This window comes from Solanum lycopersicum, chromosome 3, assembly GCF_036512215.1.
Source record: "Solanum lycopersicum chromosome 3, SLM_r2.1".
Lineage (NCBI taxonomy): Eukaryota > Viridiplantae > Streptophyta > Magnoliopsida > Solanales > Solanaceae > Solanum > Solanum lycopersicum.
Genome location: NC_090802.1, coordinates 2398492 through 2420166, shown reverse-complemented (window position 1 = coordinate 2420166; position 21675 = coordinate 2398492). Strand labels below are relative to the sequence as shown.

Here is a 21675-nt window from a genome sequence, read left to right as displayed (position 1 = left end):
CTGTCATTTGATTATATTTCCTTTTAGCAATGTGCAATCCATCGTTTCCAAGATCTTTTGAATGTCCATTCATGCCACGCCATGGTCTCTTCCTTACCTTGCCACTGAGGTCCAGTAATTCAACACTCTAATAACAATATATAGGCGAAGGTGCATTCTGCCTACGCTTTGTATACCTCGGAACCTCTCCGTGATGATTATACTGAGTATGTCATTGTCGTTGACTGTTCCCAATTTCGTTATGTTTGAGCTATGAAAATGATGGAGTTGCAACGGCTAAAGTTGAAGAACACACTAGCATACCTGCTTGAGAATTGCAGGAGCATGAGAGAGCTCAAACAGATTCATGCCCACATAACTACAGCCCCTCAGTTCTTCATCACTGACCGTTGGCTCTTAATCTCTCGCATTATTTTCTTCTGCACAGTTTCTCAATCAGGGTCTCTCAGCTATGCCGATACCGTATTCAGGCTCGTTCCTCGAAAAACTCTCTTCATTTACAACTCCATGATCAGAGCTTACGCTTCAAGAATCCATGACCCCAATTCATCTCAGCCCTTAATTTTGTACAAACAAATGCTCTTTGATGGTATTACACCGGATTGTATTACTTTTCCTTTCGTGTTAAAGCATTGCGCGAGCAGAGTTGATGGACTCATCGGACCAAGTGTTCATGCCCATGTTGTTAAGTTTGGGTTTCACAGTGATGTTTTTGTGCAGAATTCTTTAATTGCTCTGTATTCACAATTTGGGTCAGTGGATAATGCAAGGATGGTGTTCGATGAAATGTCTAATCGAGATGTTGTTTCGTGGAATTCTATAATAATTGGGTGTTTGAGAAATTCAGAGCTGAATATGGCGTTAGAGTTGTTTAGGAGGATGAAGTATAGGAATATTGTTACTTGGAATTCAATTATCACGGGGTTCGTACAAGGAGGTAGGCCAAAGGAAGCTTTAGAATTCTTCTTTGAAATGCAAGTGTCTGGTGATGATATGGTTAGTCCAGATAAAATGACAATTGCTAGCGTGCTCTCAGCTTGTGCTTCTCTTGGCGCGGTTGATCATGGAAGGTGGGTGCACGATTACTTGAATAGAAGCGGAATGGAGTGTGATATGGTGATTGCAACAGCATTAGTCGATATGTATGGCAAATGTGGGAGTGTTTCTAAAGCCCTTGATGTTTTTAGATCAATGAAAAATAAGGATGTTTTGGCATGGACAGCTATGCTTTCTGCATTTGCAATTAATGGTAATGGCAGAGAAGCTCTCGAGCTTTTCTTGGACATGGAAACGGCTGGAGTGAGACCTAATGCAGTGACTTTCACTGCATTGCTATCAGCTTGTGCTCATTCTGGCCTTACAGACATAGGCCGCTGGTGTTTCCGCGTGATGAGGCATGCTTATCACATAGAACCACAAGTCCAACACTATGCTTGCATGATTGACATTCTTGGTCGAGCTGGTCTCTTTGATGAAGCAGAAGAGCTAATCAAAAATATGCCAGTGGAGCCAGATGTTTTCGTTTGGGGTGCACTACTTGGTGGCTGTCAAATGCACCAGAATTTTCAGTTAGGAGAAAAAGTTGCCAGGTATTTAATTGCATTAGAGCCTCTGAACCATGCCTTTTATGTCAATCTTTGTGATATATATGCCAAAGCTAGAAGATTTGATCATGTGAAGGAAATTAGAGCTCTTATGAAGGAGAAAGAGATTGAGAAGACCGTTCCTGGCTGCAGCGCGATTGAAGTTAATGGAGTTGTTTGCGAATTTTCTGTAAGAGGATCACCTCAAGTTTTGATGACGGAAATAAAGTTTGTTTTATCTAGTTTGAGTGATGAGATAGGAAGGAGTTTTAGTATGAGCACTGTTGTGGAATGATGAAGAGTGAAAAAAATACTTATTTGGTTCTTCAATAGATATGAATGATTTCAGAGCCTTGCATTGCATCTGAAGACATAAGAGTTTTACTTTCATATGACTTTGTTTGCAACAAATTTTAAACATATGGAAATCCCTTGATGCTCCTCTCCTGGGATTTATTTATTAATCAAGATAGATTGCGAGTACAAATCTGTTTATCCGTTGATTCTTCTTTCCTAAGTTCGAGGGCCGTTTGTAGCATATTACGAAGGAAAGTTCGAGGGCCGTTTGTAGCATATTATGATTTAGATTTGACCTCTATGAATAATTCATCAATTTGTGGAGTATTCGAAATTTTGATCTCTTTATGGAATTTCCGAGATGCCTTTTAAGGGAATTTAGTATGCTTTATATAGGCATAAACTAGGATTTAGGGTTGAGTAACCTCCAAAAATCCTAGTTTGAGTTGAATACAATTTGTAGAGTCTCAACTCGAACTGAACGCATCTTGTGGAGACCCACAAAATACCAACAAAATTTCAATGGTGGTCTTGTTTTACAGTCAATATGACCAGATTAGGATTTACCGCCTGCTTTGGCTTCTAAGTATTATCATGCCCCAAAATGAAAAAAAACAAAGGATAATTACGATTCAATGTCTTTGGGTGATCTAGTTTTATATGCTCATTAATCACCATATAAAACTTTTTCATTTTTCTTAACACCTAACTATATATTGGGCTGCACACACATAAGGGCATGTTTACCTATGTGATGTTAAATCATGATATAAATCATAATATAAAATTATGAGATAAAGTTAAAGTTTTGTTTGAACATATAGTTTGAACTTGTAATGTTATATGTTTTTAATATAAATATAAGAACTTCATAAGTTGCAAAACTATTAAATTATATCAATTATTGATACAATTTTACTAAATAAAAACAAGTTTATAAAATCGCATAATACACTATATCACAAAAGAGATTCTTAAAATACACAATATATATATAGTTTTAATTCTATAAAAAAAATTATAAATTTTGATGTATTACTCTTTAATATAATCCTTCAACATAGTATGAACAATCTTCTCACGTTGAAATTTGCATTTCTCAGTCATGTGATTGAGAAAATGAACCAACATTGTTAGTTTGAACCATTTATTGGCCAATTTGATTGGTAAATATATTTGACAAAAATAATAAATTTGGTAAAGATAATGGTAGAATAAAAATTGATTTGAAATAGTAATTCTATGTAAGTGAGAACAATCATTACATGATATATAAATAATTTTAAAAGTAATAATATAAATTATAAATTTTATTTACATATGAAATAAATAGGTGAAGTTATTTTATAAAATATAAATCTGTGGGTCAATTTTTAAATTTAAAAAATCAAAAATCAGTATTTGAAATTTCCAAATTATAATTTTCCAACAATTTAAGATTTCATATTACAATTTCGTATCGCATATCCAAATTGTCTACTAGTTTACAATTTTATCTCGAGAAACTTGAGTCCTTGTCACTTTTGTTCTTCATTTCACCTTTTGAATGGGAAAATGTGTTAAAAGAGATAGCTATCGAGTTGTCTTGTTCCTAAGTACATGCATGATTGATCACTAAAGTGATAATGGAACAGCCCAAGTTGGTGCATGCATGGTGGTCACACACCACTCACTACTACATTTTGTACACATAAAGATTCTCTTTCGTATAACACAAAGTAATAAATACTTGCCTTTAATTCCTTCTACTTTTGGGGGTGTATTTCAAAAATATTTATATATACTTAGAATAAGGCTAGGACGCATTGGATGGATTGAGACGAAGAAGAATTGATAATAAATTTGAAACATCACTTATAATATTTAATTTATTAATTTTTTTATTACGGAAAGTCATTTTTTCTAATTTGAAAGAACTTGTTTTCATATATAAAAAAAAAACTTTTCCTAAGCATTTCAAAGGGTACTAGAATTAATACTTTATTTATTATAACATCCTCTTTTTTTTTTTTTTTACTATATAGAAGAGAAGAAGTTAATTAAGTGGACCATCATGTGGCTACCACCAAAAGGGATCAAAATGTAGACCAATTGATGATATCAAAGGAGTTCCCTTTGATTCAATTATCTCTATCTTCACACTTTTAGCATTATTGACCATCCCTTTTTCAATCCTATGAAGCTTCTTGTATCCTATTGTAGTTCCATTAGCAATTATCTTCCCATCAACATAAATTTGATGACTTTTTACCCTTTGTCCTAGTCCAATTGCTTCTTGAATCCTTACCACGTTAAACCTCAATGGCTTATCACTCTTTGTTTTGAACTCAATCCAATTATGCTCTTTATCATCATCTTTTGGACCCCAATATGTCCATAAATTGTCATCATCTAGCACGTTTTCGGGTCCGAATCCTCCATTTTTACCTCCCCTTTGACTACTTGCTTCGATTGAACAATCCTTTGCTAAATTGGTGGAGAATATTGTGTTAATTGCACTTGTAAATTCTTTGAGTCTTTGCACATCACTATTGCTTATTAGTCCTTGTGTGTTTGGAGGCACGTTAAGTAGCAATACGCAATTTCGTCCTATGGAATTGTAGTAAATTTCTAGTAACTCACTTAGGCTCTTTGGTTCTTGTGATTTATGCCAAAACCATCCTGGTCGAATTGATACATCACATTCTGGTGGTACCCAATCTGTCCCTTTGGGGTCTCCACGGTTCAGATAACTGCATTTCACAAAATCAAAAAGAAAATTTTCTCAGAATTCAACAAGTTCTTATGATATAAAACTAGGAACACATAAACTAAGGAAAAAAAATCTTTTTTTATAATAAAAACCTAGCAACAATAAAATATGGAACGAAGGGAATTGGGATTGATATTCAAACATTTAGGATTAGAAAATCAACATATAATTAAGATCATAATATAAAAATTGGTTGAAAGAATTCCAAAGACTCCAACAGCAGGCAGCGATTTTGTTTTTTCCGGTAGAGTAAATCGCTGTTGACGCAGCGATTTTGACCGTTTTGGTTAATATAAAATTTTATATACCATTTTGAAATTTTTGTTAATATTTTGTACCCTTTAGACTTCGAACTCCTCATTTTTTAACCAACATTAATTATGGAATTTATAGGAAGAAAAGGATTTTCAATTCATTTTGAAATATCAAATATATTTTGCGAAACATAGTTCCCCGGCCATTACTTAGGACAATTCAAAAAGAATAACACATTTTTATTTTTATTTTATGAGATTGTATTAAAGATCATAACTTCTAAAAATCTTCTTTTTTTTTCTTAAAATTTTGCACCTAGTGGAAGTCATTATCTAATATAATTGACTTTTGACATGTATCTTCTTGTTTTTCATAAAAGGGTAATTGACATGTATATATATATATATAGCCAATTTAGTCCTGTTTTCTAGTGACATCTTTTCATTTTACAAAGTCTTGTGTACACACTTAGCCACATGATTTTGTAAATACAGCTAGCACAAACAATAATATTGAGGAAAATAAAATTGTATTTTAGCTAAAGTTTGGAAAAAATAAATTTTACGTACTCAGCGTCGCTACCGCCAATAGACAACAATGTTCGATTGATGGTGGACCAACTTGTGTTTCCGGCGAATCCTTGCTCATTTCCGACCCACCGGACTCCCGGTCCGGCATCAGAAAATATGTTGATTGCACTCTGCAATTCATTCACGATTGCAAACCAATCTTCGAAGTAGTAAGTCATGTTTGGTGTATTTGAACCCTTTGCTCCATCAAACCATATCTCTTTAACATCTCCATATCTTTAATTTCAACCATTCATTCAAAATAAAATTTATTAGTTCCATCAACTTATATACAATGATAACACACAATTCATCTAAAAGATACACCCTTCGTTCACAAAGAATGACACGGTTTGTCTTGGCACAGAGTTTAAGTAAATTAAAAAAAAAATTTAATCTTGTGGTTCCAAATTAAAGTTTTGTCAAATGTACAAAATTGTCTTTTTAATATTGTGACATTAAACATGTCATGCGAAAAGCTAAATTTAAAATGTTATAAAAAAAATTATTCTTTTTTAAATAGACTAAAAAAGAAAAAATATTATTCTCTTTTAAACGAATGAAATAATATAACTAGATATAAGCAATAATACGAAGAAGACAGATTAGCAACTTGAAAAAGATTTTAAGTTATATATGTACACTATCAATTATTATTTTCTTCATTTCAATTAAAATTTGTGATATGAAAAATTAAATTATGTACATATCATTCTTTTTTGTACTTAGACTAAAAACAAAAAAGTATCACAAAATTTTTATTAGACGGAGGTGGTACATTTTATCAAGAGATTCATCTATAGTTATCTACTCATAATTAAAGTGAAAATAATTTTACACCACAATACATAGAACTTTAAAATTTTCTTCATTTCAATTTACGTGATAGATTTAATTGAACACTAAATTTGAAAAATAATTTTAAAATTTGTGATATCAAAAATTAAATGACCTTATAAAGAGTAAAGTTACAAGTTTAAAAAGTTAAATTATTATCAAAATTATGTACATATCATTCTTTTTGGTTCTTAGACTAAAAACAAAAAAGTATCATAATTAAAGTGAAAATAATTTTACACCACAATACATAGAACTTTATTAATTCCCTAAAAAAATAAGACAAATTACCTGTTATAATAAAATAGGCTAAAAATTTCTTTACAATATTGGATGTATATATATAGGTAAATTGTTTTTTTTTCCTATTTTTTGATGCATGTATTATTGAAAAAGAAAAAAAAAGACTATAAGGACTTACTCATTGAGAAGTTCTTGTAGTTGAGCCAAATAATGTTCATTGTACTCTTTATTAAGCCCATAACTCTTATCATGGCGATCCCATGGCGAAAGGTACAAACCCACATCAACTCCGCGAGCCTTGGCCGCATTGACAAATTCTCGAACCACATCGCCTTGGCCATTTTTCCAAGGACTTTTTATAACCGAATGATCGGTATATTTAGAAGGCCACAAGCAAAAACCATCATGGTGTTTAGCAGTGAGTATCACTAGTGATACTCCTGCTTGAACCGCGGTGTCAACCCATTGGTTGGCATCTAGGTTTGTGGGGTTGAAAATCGAAGGATTTTCAACCCCAGTGCCCCATTCACTATCCGTGAACGTGTTGACACCAAAATGTAGGAACATTATGAGTTCCCTTTGTTGCCATTTTAATTGAGCGTAATTTGGTAATGGGAGAATTGGCAATGGAGGTGGTGTTATTTGTGTTTCTTGGCTAGGAATGATCAATTGAAATAAGGTCATGATTAGACATGACAAACAAGTATAATAACAAGGGTTAGTCATGATTTTTTTTCAATGTTGATAATGAAGAATAGAGGATATGAATTATAAGTGCCAAAGTGGGGACCTTTAAGTTTTTTTTGAGTTGTGTATGTACTACCATATATATATAATAATATAATATAATGAGATTTTTTTAAAAAAATATGAGTTTTTTGGTTGTTAAAAAAGGAAGTAAAAGGCGATGAAAAATATGAAATTGGTTTTGTTACTTTTTTGCCTTTTTGCACTCTTTTCACGGGTTGGCCTCCTAGTGTCTCTAGTCTTTTGGACCAATTAATGGACACATTTTAGCTGTTTTCTTCTCTAGGAAGAAGAGTAACGTAACACTTGTGCATAATTATGAAAGGAAAAATTAAATGTCTTAATGACAGATCGGCTTTTTAAAAATGTTATCGTGTCAATATCATTAGTTTAGAAGGATCAATTCGAGAAGCACTTTAAAACATATTTAAAATGTCCGAAATGTAGATGAAAATTGACAACCACTTAAAATCAATGGGAAAGAAGTTGAGGAATATAATATCTCTTTTTCCGAATTCTTAACCAAACTAAGTTATTATATAAAATAATTTATCAAAGTAATATATTTTTTAAAAATTTTATAAAACTAGTATAAATGTATTTCACGGTAACGTTTTAGGGTATATTTTATTTTAAAAAACTAACAGCATTAGGTTGATATACGTTACTATAAGTAACGTTTTACTTTTAAAACGTTATTTTCAGTAACGTTTTACTCCTATAACGTTACTGTGAGTAACGTATATCAATCTGACGCCATCAACTTTTAAAAAATAAAATATATCTTAAAACGTTACTGTGAAATACGTTTATACTAGTTTTATAAAATTTTAGAAAAACATATTATTTTGGTGAATGACTTTATATAATAGCTTACTTTGGTTAAAAACCTCTCTTTTTCCTCTTGTTCTTGATTTTATATTCGATTTCAAAATCTTTAATCCAGTCTATTATTACGTAATCGAAGAAACCTAAAAAAAATTAAAGAGAGAATGAAGGATAGTTCATTATTCATAAGCAAACTAATTAAGAGATTGAAATTAATAGTATATATTACTTTCCATATAGATACTAAACTAAAATAAAGTTAAATATTTCACAACTAATAAAAATCTTTGATTTGAAAAAAATTAAATATTATAGAATATTTTTAAACTAAAAAAAAATCTAAAATATTCAATCATGTCATAGAAAGAAAGTAAATTTCAACTTCTAGATCTTTTTCTTACAACTACATACTTGTGCCATATTTAGAATTTTCTACAAATTAAAGTTTTGTAAAATTATTTAATTGGTAAGAGTAACATTTTCCGACGGTTATATTATTTTACTACATGACAGAATTCTTCCATCAAAAGGAATCAAGTTGGACAAGAATCTACATATCGCCCATCACTCGTTTATGAAAATTACGTTTCGTAAGAGAAATTTAAAAAAAAAATTATAATATCTTGAGTCAAATATTTTTTAGAAAATATTATAACCATCTAACCAAATAAATTATTTTATATTATAATTCATTACTTATATTTTCAGTAGTTTAAATATAGTTGATTTTGAATAATCTAATTGGTATGCTATCTTTAAAAACGCGTAAAGAAAAAAAATTAAAGAAAATTTGCTTTCTGTTTGTACATCTACAATAAATTCTAAACTATAGTTTTAGGACAGAGTTAAATTTCACGGTATCCGTAGAAAACAACTTAATGGAGAAAGTTATTCTAAATTAATAGATAAACAATAATTTAATAAAATTAGAATTTGTTATGTATTTAACAACTTAATCATTTATAAAAGTATTTAACGACTTAAACGTTTTCACCTTCACGCAAAAAAGTCTCACTTTGGCATTAGTGTCGCCAATTTATATCATAGTAGCGTGAATAAAGTAGGAAAGGATATCAGTAAACAAGGCACACAATACAACAAAGCTGATCAAATACAATATAATGAATGATGAAATGATGTAGTGGAATCAATTTCGTCGCACTAATTGTCTATACACCTTGCCGAGTATTTAGCTTCCACACAAGGACTCATGAGGAACTAACAGTTCATATATCAATCTCATAATCTCATCAACTTGCCACCTACCTCTCGTGGTTAAGAATATAAGTAAGGCGTCACATTTTCTTTCTTAAAAAGATAATATCTCTTTACTTTCTCATATTTTCATGATCAATAATATATTATATGAGGACTAATAAATCACAACATCTACAATGTACAGAAGTGTAATCAGTTCGATTACAAATAGTATCAAGTTTTAAACTCAACAAGTCATGAAACACTTCCTCAAATGATAGAGATAAAGGAGAAAATAATTTGAAATGAGTTTTTACCACATAGAAAATATTTATTTAATTTTAAGATGTTCAAAAATTAACTCAAGTCTTTAACTCGGACATCCTAATCATTGTTCTTTTAATAGGTGTGTCAATTCAAAAGTAAACAAATAATTAAAGACATACAGGAAAATGTTTTTACAAACTTATGAAATCCAATCATACATTCAAATGAACACAATTACTACCAAAATAAACTCAAATTTTTGCGTATATTATTTTTCGAGCTATTCATATCATATGAACACAATATATACATTCCACCAATATCAGATTATCAAGAAGTCATTAATGAAGTCAACATGGTGCTCTTCCTAGATAGGAAAAGGGTTGAATCTTTGTGAGAGTGATATGAAACCTGCTTTGATGACATTGCATAGATTTGGGAACCAATCTTCTTCTTCTTTATGGTATGAATTGTCATATTTGGAGGTTAAACAAAGGTTCTCGATAGTTTCAAATATTACTTTTTTTTTAATCATATTTCATATTTGAGATATATAAATTTGAATCCGCGAGATATACGTATCTGTTGAATTTTAAAATTAAGATACGTATTTTATTTGTTTAAATTAATTACACGTTTAACTAATTTTATTTTACTATTCTTTGAAATAATAATTTTCATTAATATTATTAATAAAAGACAAAAACATGTATATCTTGGTCATTTAGTTTGACTAATTTCATTATATTACTCTTAAAATAATAAATTCATTAATTTAATGTATCTATTATCAATATATGATGTATCCAACAAACTAAACACTAGATACATGAGTATCATACAAGTACATTCATATGTATCATAAATGTATCTAGTATCAATTCCATGTATCTATTTATATAACCTAATATTAATTTCATGTATCTATTTATATGACCTAATATTAATTTCATGTATCTAATTATATGATCTAATTTTAGTTTCATGTATCTTCTATATATATCTAGTATTAATCTGATGTATCAAGTATCAATTTCATACATTATATTAAGAATATGTATCTCGAATACATAGTAAGCATATACATATGTATCTAAATATGGAATGTAATCAAAACACATGAAATTATGAATAAATCATGAGTGTGAATTATTTATCTTATCATTAATCCAAAAATATAAAAATTATAAATCAATGTACGAAATTAATGATATTGTAAATTTTCATCCATTAAAAAGTACGGAAAACCAATAGATTCAAACAATGTAAAAACCCTAAAATCAAACTTTAAAATTTTAGAGCTCCTAATTAGATACATTAACATGGTAAAAACAGTGTTACAATACAATATCTCAAAATAACTGAACAAAATTTTACTTTACCTATTTATCTAATGTTGATTATAGAGAATTGATTATGAATTTATGATATGCAAAGATGCTCGAGGAAGAAAGGGGTAATGGTAGATGTGTGTGAAACAAAACATGTATTGAAATGGTTGAGGAAGAAGGGGGTAATGTGTTTGAACAATGAATAATGTGGGGGAGTGCGCTGATGGTATGAAAAGAGATGAAGTAATTTGAATTGTTAAAGTCCCACTAATTAAAGAGATATACTTTTAAGATACTTATTAAAAATCATTTTTGAAGAGATTATGTATCTAATTTAACTTTTAAAAAATTATGGTACAATTATTAAAAAATAATATTATATGTAATATTTTTAAACTAAAGGTAAAATGTATATATATGATAGTGAAGTATGTGTAGATACATAGTTTTTCCTTCAAGAAAGGGTGAAAAAAGGTGACAAAGTTTGGATGCTTGGGATGGGAATGGTCCTAAGTGCATTAGTTTATAAATATATTATAATAAAAAAATATTTATTTTTTATAGTAATAATTTTTTTTTTACTTGACCATTTTTAATTCATTTATAATACTAGGTTAATACATATTACAAAGAATAATTTATTATTCACATATAATACAAATTTTAATAATGGATAATATAGTTACACTACATTTATAATACAATGTGACAATTTTTTTATCAAATAAACATAATATATCTCAAAAATAATTGTAATTCAAATATATTGCATATATAATTCACTTTTAATACATATTACATATTTATCACAATATTGCTATAAAAGATAATAAACAAAAAGTATCACTAAAATCAGTAATTATTTTTCAAAATGTATTAATCTATGTTATTTTTCCTTAGTCTAATTTGGGAATGTGTTGGGCCCATTTGTGGGGAAGCCCAAAGAGGTCAATGGGCTGATAGTGTTGATGGATATCCCTTAGGATGATACGGTCCTAAACACTTGGGCCGACTAGTTTATGAAATATACATAAAAATGTAAGGGAAAAGGCATAAATCACCTCTTAAACTTGTATCGAAAAGTCAGTTTCACACTTTAACTATTATGATGACCTATTATGCACTCTTAATATTTAAAAGTGAATTTAGTACCACCTTGAGATGCATAACACCACTCTCATAGTATGTGGTGTGTTACATTCGCTACCACATCAGCATCACGTCAGCAACACGTCAGAAATTATAATTTTTTTAATTTTTTTCTTTTTTTTATTAACTCTATTTTACGCTAATTAATTCGTAAATAATTATTAAAATTCCCTAATAATTATTTGAATTTATATCACAATTCTCTTTGTCTTCTCTGTCGAAGAACAAAATTTTCTTGATATGATTAATGACACTAAAATTTTCAATAAAAAAATAAAATAAAATTGTGTAAAACAAATATTGCAAATTAATAAGTCATAATGAAATTGATTGTAATTTAAAGTACTAAATCATACTAAAATAAGTTTAGCAAGTATTAGTTACATGACTAAATATTAAAAGAAAGTAAAATTAGATCATGTATTTTAATTGTCTAAATCTATGTAAAATTAAAAAAACAAATATTCAATATTATTGTCATTCTTAGTGTTGAATTGATTTTCTTTTTGCATTAGTATTAATTTGATTTTTATTGTAACTTTGTTATAATTACCAACATGTATGGACTATAATCTTTATTAGATTATTAAGAATTCTAATTTCCAAACATGAAATAAATATATTAAAAGATAAAAATATGAAAAAGTATAAGCGATATTTGAAAATTATATCAAAGTAAGTATTTTTACGTATAAAATAAAATTTATATATATATATATATATATATATATATATATATATATAATGTCGGGTTGATTTGGTCTCAGGTTGTTGTTTTTTAGTTGAAACCAAACCAACACAAATATAATCGGGTTTTTTCCCAATTTGACTGGATTTGCAGTTTAATTCAATTTTCGATTCAACTTTGCAAACCCCTATATTTAAGCAGCGGCGGAGTTATGACTTTCAATAAGGAAGTTTAGTATTCGTAAAAATAGATATACAAATAATTAAAAAAAATTAAAATCTACTATATATACATAAAATATTATTTTAACTCTGCCTCGACCTGTAAGATGGAAAACTAAAATTAAGTGTTTGTCGTATATGAAAAGGGGTCATCTTCTTTTAAACATATTAAAAAGAAATTAGTCCATATTTTTTATATGGAGGAGTTATTTATCTAAGTTTTACTATTTTACATGCCTTTAAGATAACATAAATAAGAAAGAGTGATTTTACTAATTTAGCTCTTTGAAAACTTTTTTTAAAAACTTTACAAATTTGTTATTTTAAAAAAAATAATAATTATAAGGGTAGAATGTGAAATTTTTTAATTGATTCTATCTGGAATGGGTAAATGATTAATACTAATTTGAGATTAATATTTATAGTAATTTAAACAATTAGTATGATACGAAGAAAGAGTATTATAATTTTAAGATTAGTAATAAATCTTTATATAATTTTATATATTTGATAAATCATAATTTCAAATATTTTTTTTAAAAAAAGAACATGAGATACCTTTATGCTCTTAAAATGTTCCAAAAATTTATTTATGGTTATAATTTATTCTTTGATAAAGATGTGTTAGAATTAAACTTATTGATAATTCCTCAATTTATTAAATTTTCTTATTCAAAAAGACAAAAACTTAAAATTTGAATTACATATCTAAATTGATACTTTAATTTTTATAACATTTTAATTAAATTTTATAATTTCTGTCCAAACGAGATACTTCAATATTATCAAAATAAGTGTGGCCTACATTTCGATGCGGTGTTAATTGATAGGGTAAAGTAGTCAAATTTGTCGACCATTTAGCTTGTCACGAACCCCACAGTAGCATGGCTTTGAATGCTCCTTATTCAATTTCTTACCTATATACCCACCAACTTTTCTTTATTTTTTTATATTCACGGTTTATATTAAAATTCGATTAAATTAAAATTTATGTTAAAAATATTATATGAAAAGTAAAGTTGTTTTAAATCAAGATATCAAACTTCAAAACCTTTTAAGTAAGGATAAAGAATATTTATCATATCATCACAATCTTATTTGGTGGGAGTGACACAAATATTGAAAAACCAAAAAACCAAACTAGTTTTTGGTTTGATATTATTTTTCAAAAGTTTGATTCTTCGATTCGGTGTTCAATATGAGGTATCAGAACACCAGCGGTGTACCGAAGAATAAACTTTTTTTTTTAAAAAGAATCAATTTTATATATATCCTCTTAATTTAAAATAAAAAATCAATTAACAATTAAATCATTTATGAACAAATCAAAGTAACAACAAATGTACAGTTCAATAATGAACTTCAAATATTAATTTTCAAGAGGAACCCAAACATATTTTTATCAATGTACATTATGTAAACGGACCTGTCTTTGTCCTTAGTTTTCTCGAGAAATAGTTGGAGACACAACGTTCTTAACAAAGACAAACATAATTTTTTAATTAGCACAATAAGTATTTCATAGCGCGAAACATCATTCACTGACATAGTTTTAAGTTTCTTATACTTTGATTTTCTCTTCATTCGCATCAAAAAATCAATTTTAAAATACTGAAATCAACCGAATGAAAATAGAAAAGATTAAACTTAATTAGTTTGATTTTGAAATACGATACACATTTTTCTAAAATTAAAAAACTCAAAAAACAAATCAAAATTTAATAAAATCAAACTGAAAAATCGAAAACATCGATCACCTACTTCTCTTTTAGTGAGTAGTTATAGTGAGAGATGAGCGTGTGTCAGACAGATGAGTGTCATAGGATTCGAGGCCAACGGTGACCATTATTGATGTTGATGCCCATGAAAATTCAACAAGTGGAACTACAATTCTCACATGTATGTAAAAAAAATAAAAAATTATGAATAAATAGACCACACATTTTATTTTATGTGACATATATATAAAACTTGAGGTAAAGTAAAAATTAGTACTATGAGATAAGATGCATGTATCTAAAATATTCGTTCATTATGCCTATATTATAGGCTCAAATCTTATAAAGCAGCATAAACTGTTACATTTGTCATAAGTATACTGACCATATATTCCATTTGGTCATATTGTGCTTATTAAAAATTTATTTTTTGTCATATGTTTATCAAAAGTCAATTTGATTAATTTTTAAAGATAAATTAGATCACATTAATTCGATATTTTAAATAAAAAACTAAATATTTTAAAACTATATGAAAAATACTATAAATTATAATTTTTTTTGTATATTAATATGATGAAAAAATACATCTTAAAATTTAATCAAAATTTTTATAATTTGACTTTAAAAACAGAAATTATGATAAATAATTCCGGACGGAGAGACTAATTTCAAAGATTAAAAGTGGCTAAGGAAAAAGGTAGTTAGTTCTCAAGTGACAGAAACTTTATGCAAAATTTTCTAGAGTTAGTATCTGAAATTAATTAAAACAATATTTGGGCAAGCTTTAGCATTATTAGATGATTTTTAATTTTTGCATTTGTCTAGATTAATGAAAATTTATGGGTCGATGCATTTTTGACTATTTTTTTACTATAACCTATTTTTAATAGACAATTTTTGCCTTCTTTATATATAGATGCTTCTTTTTTGTTTTACTACGGGAGCAAATCAAAGAGTGAGGAAAGCACCAGTGTGACATGAATAAACTAGTAGCAAAAAAGTATAGTATAAAAAGTCTGTTTGCCTCAGCTTAAAAACTGGTCAAATTGATTTAAAAGTTAATTTTAAATTTATTTAATTGTTTGACAATACTCAAAATAACTTATTTTAAGTTTATTTTATTTTATTTTAAGTCAAAAGTTAAAAGCTGGGTAAGAGAAGTTTTTTTTTTTAGCTTAAAAGCTGTTTTAAGTTGATTACATTTTTATCTTTTTGCCCTTAATATTTTTATACAATCTCCAAATTACCCGCATAACCCTAACATCTCTTTTTTCCATTTTTTCCTTTTCACGTTTGACATCGCAACTTCAGCACTTTTATCCAAACGCATAACTGCTTATTTTAAAAATAAGTTTCAGCACTTTCAAAAGTATATTTTTAAAGTTATTTTTATTAAGTCCATCCAAACGAGCCCTAAGCATTTCTCACATTCTTCTTATTAAAAGAATCGATCGTGAATGAAAAGAAGATTAAATTTATAAGGTTAAAGTATTTTTCTTTATCAAGTGTGAGAGATTCATCTAAGAACAATATCAAAATAGATCTTAAAAGAATATCGATCTTTCGTCATACCTAGAAAAAAAAACAGTGAAAACGATGAATGAATAAGGAAAACTAATATGGCGTAATTCTTCCACATTAATTCCATATAATTACAAAGAGATCAATCTGCATGTGTTAATAATAGTGCACTAAAATCAAATATCAATAGTCTCTTGTTGAATCCTCTGTGAGAGAGGGTATTCCTTGTGAACTTTATGAATTACCATTAAACTTAATTTACACTTCTATTAACATAAGTTACGAACAATCACTAACATGAATTGTGATAGAGTAATGCAACTGATTTATCTCTAATCAGATGTCTTAAATTTAAATTTTAAGTATGAAAAAAAATTTAACCGAATGTGGCACCCACGATGTGCAACATTTAACTATTTAACCATGGAAACACATGGAACATAGTCCTATAACTATTATCTTTAACCCGCTTGAGCCAACTTTCCTTTTAAACTTATACAATATGAAAATCTTTTAATTACAAAATTCGTACACGAGACCTCGAGACCTCTGATTAAAAGTAAGAAAAAGCACGACGTAGTCTCAATAAAAGCCTTAACTACCTTACCATTCATGAAAACAACCGCCTACTTTTTATTACCAACACAAGAAGAGACATTAATGGCCCATCCATTCTGCTAACTATTCAATACTATCTAAAACACCGACGCATTCCCAGATAACACTATTCATATTCAAACCTCTCTTCTTGAACTCTTCATTTTCCTTTCTCTTCTCTAAAAAAAATGGCTGGAATGCTACTGAAATGCATGTTTTTCTTTGTATCAGTATGTCTTGCTATCAACTTAGCCAAATGTAGCCCAAACACTAAGAAAACTTACATTATCCAAATGGATAAATGGGCTAAACCAGATGTATTCGTCGACCATGTTCAATGGTACTCATCGCTCGTAAAATCAGTACTACCATCTACAACAGAGGTAGAAAAAACAGGGGATGGAGAAGAGAGGATACTTTACAGCTACCAGACTGCTTTTCATGGTGTTGCAGCTCAGCTTAGTGAAGAAGAAGTGAAAAAATTACAAGAACGAAATGGGGTTTTAGCTGTTTTTCCTGAGATTAAGTATCAGTTACATACCACTAGAAGTCCTCTGTTTCTTGGGCTTGACCGTGAGGATAGCAGTAAGTTGTGGGCGGATAGATTATCTGACCATAATGTAATTGTGGGTGTTCTTGATACTGGGATTTGGCCGGAAAGTCCGAGTTTCAATGATAGTGGAATGACTAGTGTTCCATCTCACTGGAAAGGGGTTTGTGAAACAGGGAGGGGTTTTGAGAAGCATCATTGCAGCAAGAAAATTGTTGGTGCTAGAGTGTTTTTCCGTGGGTATGAAGCAGCTTCTGGTAAAATCAATGAAAGGGGTGAGTTCAAATCGGCAAGAGATCAAGATGGGCATGGTACTCATACTGCTGGAACAGTTGCAGGGTCTGTAGTCCGTGGTGCTAATCTTTTGGGTTATGCTTATGGTACTGCTAGAGGAATGGCCCCTGGTGCGAGAGTTGCAGCATATAAGGTGTGTTGGGTGGGTGGATGTTTTAGCTCAGATATACTTTCTGCAGTTGATCAAGCTGTGGCTGATGGGGTTAATATTCTGTCAATTTCTTTGGGTGGTGGAGTTTCGTCTTATAATCGTGACAGTTTGTCAATTGCTGCTTTTGGGGCCATGGAGAAAGGGGTTTTTGTTTCATGTTCAGCAGGAAATGGTGGGCCTGATCCAATTAGTTTGACAAATGTGTCACCATGGATCACTACTGTAGGAGCAAGCACTATGGATAGAGATTTTCCAGCAACTGTTGAGCTGGGGACGGGGAAGATTGTGACCGGAGCTTCACTTTATAAAGGTAGGATGAATCTTTCAACACAAAAACAGTATCCTTTGATTTACTTAGGAAGTAATTCGAGCAATCTCATGCCGAGCTCATTGTGCTTAGATGGTACCTTAGATAAAGCTTCAGTTGCTGGAAAAATTGTGATATGTGACAGGGGAATTAGTCCTCGAGTTCAAAAGGGGCAAGTTGTAAAAGAAGCTGGAGGAGTAGGAATGATTTTGACAAACACTGCAGCTAATGGTGAAGAACTGGTTGCTGATTCTCACCTTCTTCCGGCAGTAGCAGTTGGTGAAAGAGAAGGAAGAGCAATCAAGCTCTACGCGGCAGGTAGAAGCGCTACTGCCACTTTGAGATTTCTTGGGACTAAATTAGGGATCAGGCCTTCGCCCGTGGTTGCTGCATTTTCATCCAGAGGACCTAACTTCCTCAGCCTAGAGATTCTAAAGCCAGATATGGTGGCACCAGGAGTGAATATCCTTGCTGGTTGGACTGGTGCATTGGGTCCGTCTAGTTTGCCAATTGATCAACGAAGGACGAATTTCAATATATTGTCTGGAACTTCAATGTCATGTCCACATGTTAGTGGCATTGCTGCTTTGCTCAAGGCCAGACATCCAGATTGGAGTCCAGCAGCAATTAAATCCGCACTCATGACAACTGCTTATGTTCATGATAACACTTACAAATCTCTAAAAGATGCCTCATCCGTGACTCCTTCGACCCCATATGATCACGGTGCAGGACACGTCAATCCAAGGAAAGCGGTTGATCCCGGTCTGATTTATGACATAGGGGCACAAGATTACTTCGAGTTCTTGTGCACGCAAGAACTCAGCCCTTCACAGCTAATGGTTTTCGGCAAGTTCTCAAACAGAACTTGCCACCACTCACTTGCTAATCCAGGGGACTTGAACTACCCAGCCATCTCTGCAGTTTTTCCTGAAAAGACAAAACTTTCAATGCTGACCCTTCATAGAACAGTCACTAATGTGGGTTCCCCCATCTCAAATTACCATGTTGTAGTCTCAGCATTTAAAGGCGCAGTCGTGAAGGTTGAGCCAGAACGATTGAATTTCACCAGCAAAAACCAGAAACTGTCTTACAAGGTCACATTCAAAACGGTATCTCGTCAAAAAGCACCTGAATTTGGATCCCTAATATGGAAAGATGGAACACATAAAGTAAGAAGCCCGATTGCAATCACATGGCTAGCATCAGTATAGTTCAGCATTGCCAAATTTCAACTAGCACTTTGTTTCGCGGGGATAATAAAAAGCATGTTGCGGCAAGCCCCTATGTTTTCCGCAGTGTTGTTTTAACTAGGAAACAGTTTCTTTTGTTTATTGCTAGCTATATTGCCAAATTGCTTGTAGCAACTATCATAATGATAAATTTGGTAATACAAAATGCAGAAAAAGTCGGTTCTTCAATTGATTCAATTTTGTCGTTGTTGTTCATACACTTATACCGTTAGATGTATCCTGTAGAATAGTCGACGAGGTGCATAAGAAATATGTTGCAACGACTTGAGGAACTCTTGTCCAAAATCTAGGCATTAGAACCTGCTCTCACATATCTTTTTGGTGTAATTTCCAGTTTTGTGAAAAAAACTTCAAAGTTACATTATGGAGCATCAAATAGAGTTTTGCAGTACATTTTGTTGGATTTGAAAGTGATTAGACTCATGCGAAAATTTATTATTGTAAATTAAGATAATAATAAATTAGATGATAAAAACTTATATTAAAAATATAATATTATTATATAAAAGCTAACATAAAGAAAAATATCCTAACGGTGGAGAGAATAAATCTCTCCATAAACAAAACTCTTGAATATGTACATTGTGAATGCTATTGTGTTATTGATATGAGAAGAGGGTTCTTTCGTTTATAGGATTTCAAACATTTCATCTAAGGAAGGAATAATCCAAATCCGAAAAAAAAATTATAATTTCCTTTTGGGAAAAGTAAAAATATTTATAGTAATGTTTTGTCTTTTCTTTAAACAAAAAATTAACTTCAAAAAAAGATCAGGTGAAAATCCTAAACACTGCCAGAATTTTGGACTTTGGTATTTGATACTCTAATACTAATAAGTTCAGATTGTGCAGGTATACATATAATGATTGAGCAAGTTCATTGGTCGATAAACAGAGTGTTTTGGCGAACGTTTTCACTCGAGGTTTAGATACGGTGACTTGGAATTCGAAGAAGCAAGCTAAATTATCAATGTCAACTTCAGAAGCTGAGTGCATTACCGCAACTTCAGCAGCTTGTCAAGTTGTCTAGCTAAGGTAAGTGTTAGCAGATCTTCAACAGAGTAGAGAGGAGCAACAACGTATTGTGCGACAATAAAGCAACCATCTCCATGACAAAAGAACCCAACATTCCATAGCACGACAAAACATATTGATATTCTTTACCATTTTATTCGTGATTTGATAGAAAAGGAGGAAATATTGTAGCACACAAGAGTAGCTGGCTGATGTATTGACAAAGACTTTATCAAATGAGAAATTCAATTATTTCAAAGAATTATTTGGTATTTGTAGTTTTGAATCAAGAGAATGTTAAAGAGTGGCTCAAAGTGAGTGACTGCATTGAGACATGGGTAGTTTAATAGAACTAGACTTTTGGTCTTTGTTAAGTAGTTTCCCATATTTACTAAGTTCTATTAGTGTAAGTGTTGCAGTGGATTAACTGACCTATATTTTAGGATTAGTTGTTTATTTCTTAGCCTATATATCATGTGGACATATTCTGCTATTCTAAGAACTCCCAGTTAATCAAAAATTAAAAAGACTTTTTTTCTTTTATTTTTTTTAGATTTCTCTTCACTCTTAGTCCAACAAGATACATATAATTAAATATATTTTTTTTATCGAGATGCATGTATTTTGATGTGCGAAATTCATATATCTAGAGATTAAAGTATGATACGAATAGTAATATTGAAAATTCACATAAAGACAAGTAATTAACTCTTAAATTAGTGATATTTGTGTTGGTTGCCCACAAATAATAGGGCATCTTCCTTTGTATAAAATGGGTATTATGAAAAGTGAGATAAATATTTTAGTGTTCAGTAAAATTAGTATGACGATAGAAAAAATTGAGACAGAGATATTTCAAATCTCCAACTTGTTTACTACTCAAAATAAAGTGATTTTTTTTTTGTACCGAATGAATGGTCTTTTTGTGAAACTTTGGACTTTTTAACTATTCTAGAGTTGTTTGAATTACACGATATTATTGTATCATTGTATTATAAATGAAAAATCAATAATTATATCAAAAAATATTATATCACGATGAACTTAAATCTCCTTAAATAAAAAAAATTATTCGCACCTTAATCCAAATATTTATAGGAAAATACATCAAATTCTCCTGAACTTGGCAGCAATACTTACTTTTGTACTATAACTAACTATATGAGCGTTTAAATATATTTCTTAACAATTCTGAATTAATTAAATATCACCCTAAGAGCTATTGTGGCAAAGTGAGTGTACTCGCTCTTCTCAAAGTGCGTGAAATAATAATAAAAAATAAAAATTGAAAGGTAAAATCATAC

At 30.2% G+C, this 21675-nt stretch overlaps 3 protein-coding genes across 3 annotated transcripts; 2 read left to right on the top strand and 1 right to left on the bottom strand.

Annotated features, from left to right (window-relative positions):
• The first annotated feature begins 252 nt into the window (after window positions 1-252).
• LOC101254873 (pentatricopeptide repeat-containing protein At5g66520-like) lies at window positions 253-1954 on the top strand. The gene has a single exon (XM_010319162.3). It carries the CDS (start codon window positions 253-255, stop codon window positions 1876-1878), a length of 1626 nt encoding a protein of 541 aa, XP_010317464.2. The 3' UTR covers window positions 1879-1954.
• Window positions 1955-3844: 1890 nt separating this feature from the next.
• LOC101254568 (alpha-L-fucosidase 1) lies at window positions 3845-7366 on the bottom strand. The gene is made up of 3 exons (XM_010319161.3): window positions 6715-7366; window positions 5457-5693; window positions 3845-4612 (listed from the first exon to the last, which is right to left on the bottom strand). The coding sequence occupies exons 1-3, from the start codon at window positions 7260-7262 to the stop codon at window positions 3940-3942; spliced, it is 1458 nt and encodes a 485-aa protein (XP_010317463.1). The 5' UTR covers window positions 7263-7366; the 3' UTR covers window positions 3845-3939.
• A 9510-nt stretch (window positions 7367-16876) lies between these two features.
• SBT2 (subtilisin-like protease SBT2) lies at window positions 16877-19529 on the top strand. The gene has a single exon (NM_001247359.2). It carries the CDS (start codon window positions 16992-16994, stop codon window positions 19317-19319), a length of 2328 nt encoding a protein of 775 aa, NP_001234288.1. The 5' UTR covers window positions 16877-16991; the 3' UTR covers window positions 19320-19529.
• Window positions 19530-21675: the final 2146 nt, after the last annotated feature.

Coding starts and splice junctions, on each gene's coding strand:
- LOC101254873 (XM_010319162.3), top strand. CDS start 253: ATGAAAATGATGGAGTTGCAACGGCTAAAGTTGAAGAACACACTAGCA.
- LOC101254568 (XM_010319161.3), bottom strand. CDS start 7,262: ATGACTAACCCTTGTTATTATACTTGTTTGTCATGTCTAATCATGACC. Junction 5,694..6,714: donor CTACAAGAACTTCTCAATGA/GTAAGTCCTTAT, acceptor TTGAAATTAAAG/ATATGGAGATGTTAAAGAGA. Junction 4,613..5,456: donor ATTGGCGGTAGCGACGCTGA/GTACGTAAAATT, acceptor TGTGAAATGCAG/TTATCTGAACCGTGGAGACC.
- SBT2 (NM_001247359.2), top strand. CDS start 16,992: ATGGCTGGAATGCTACTGAAATGCATGTTTTTCTTTGTATCAGTATGT.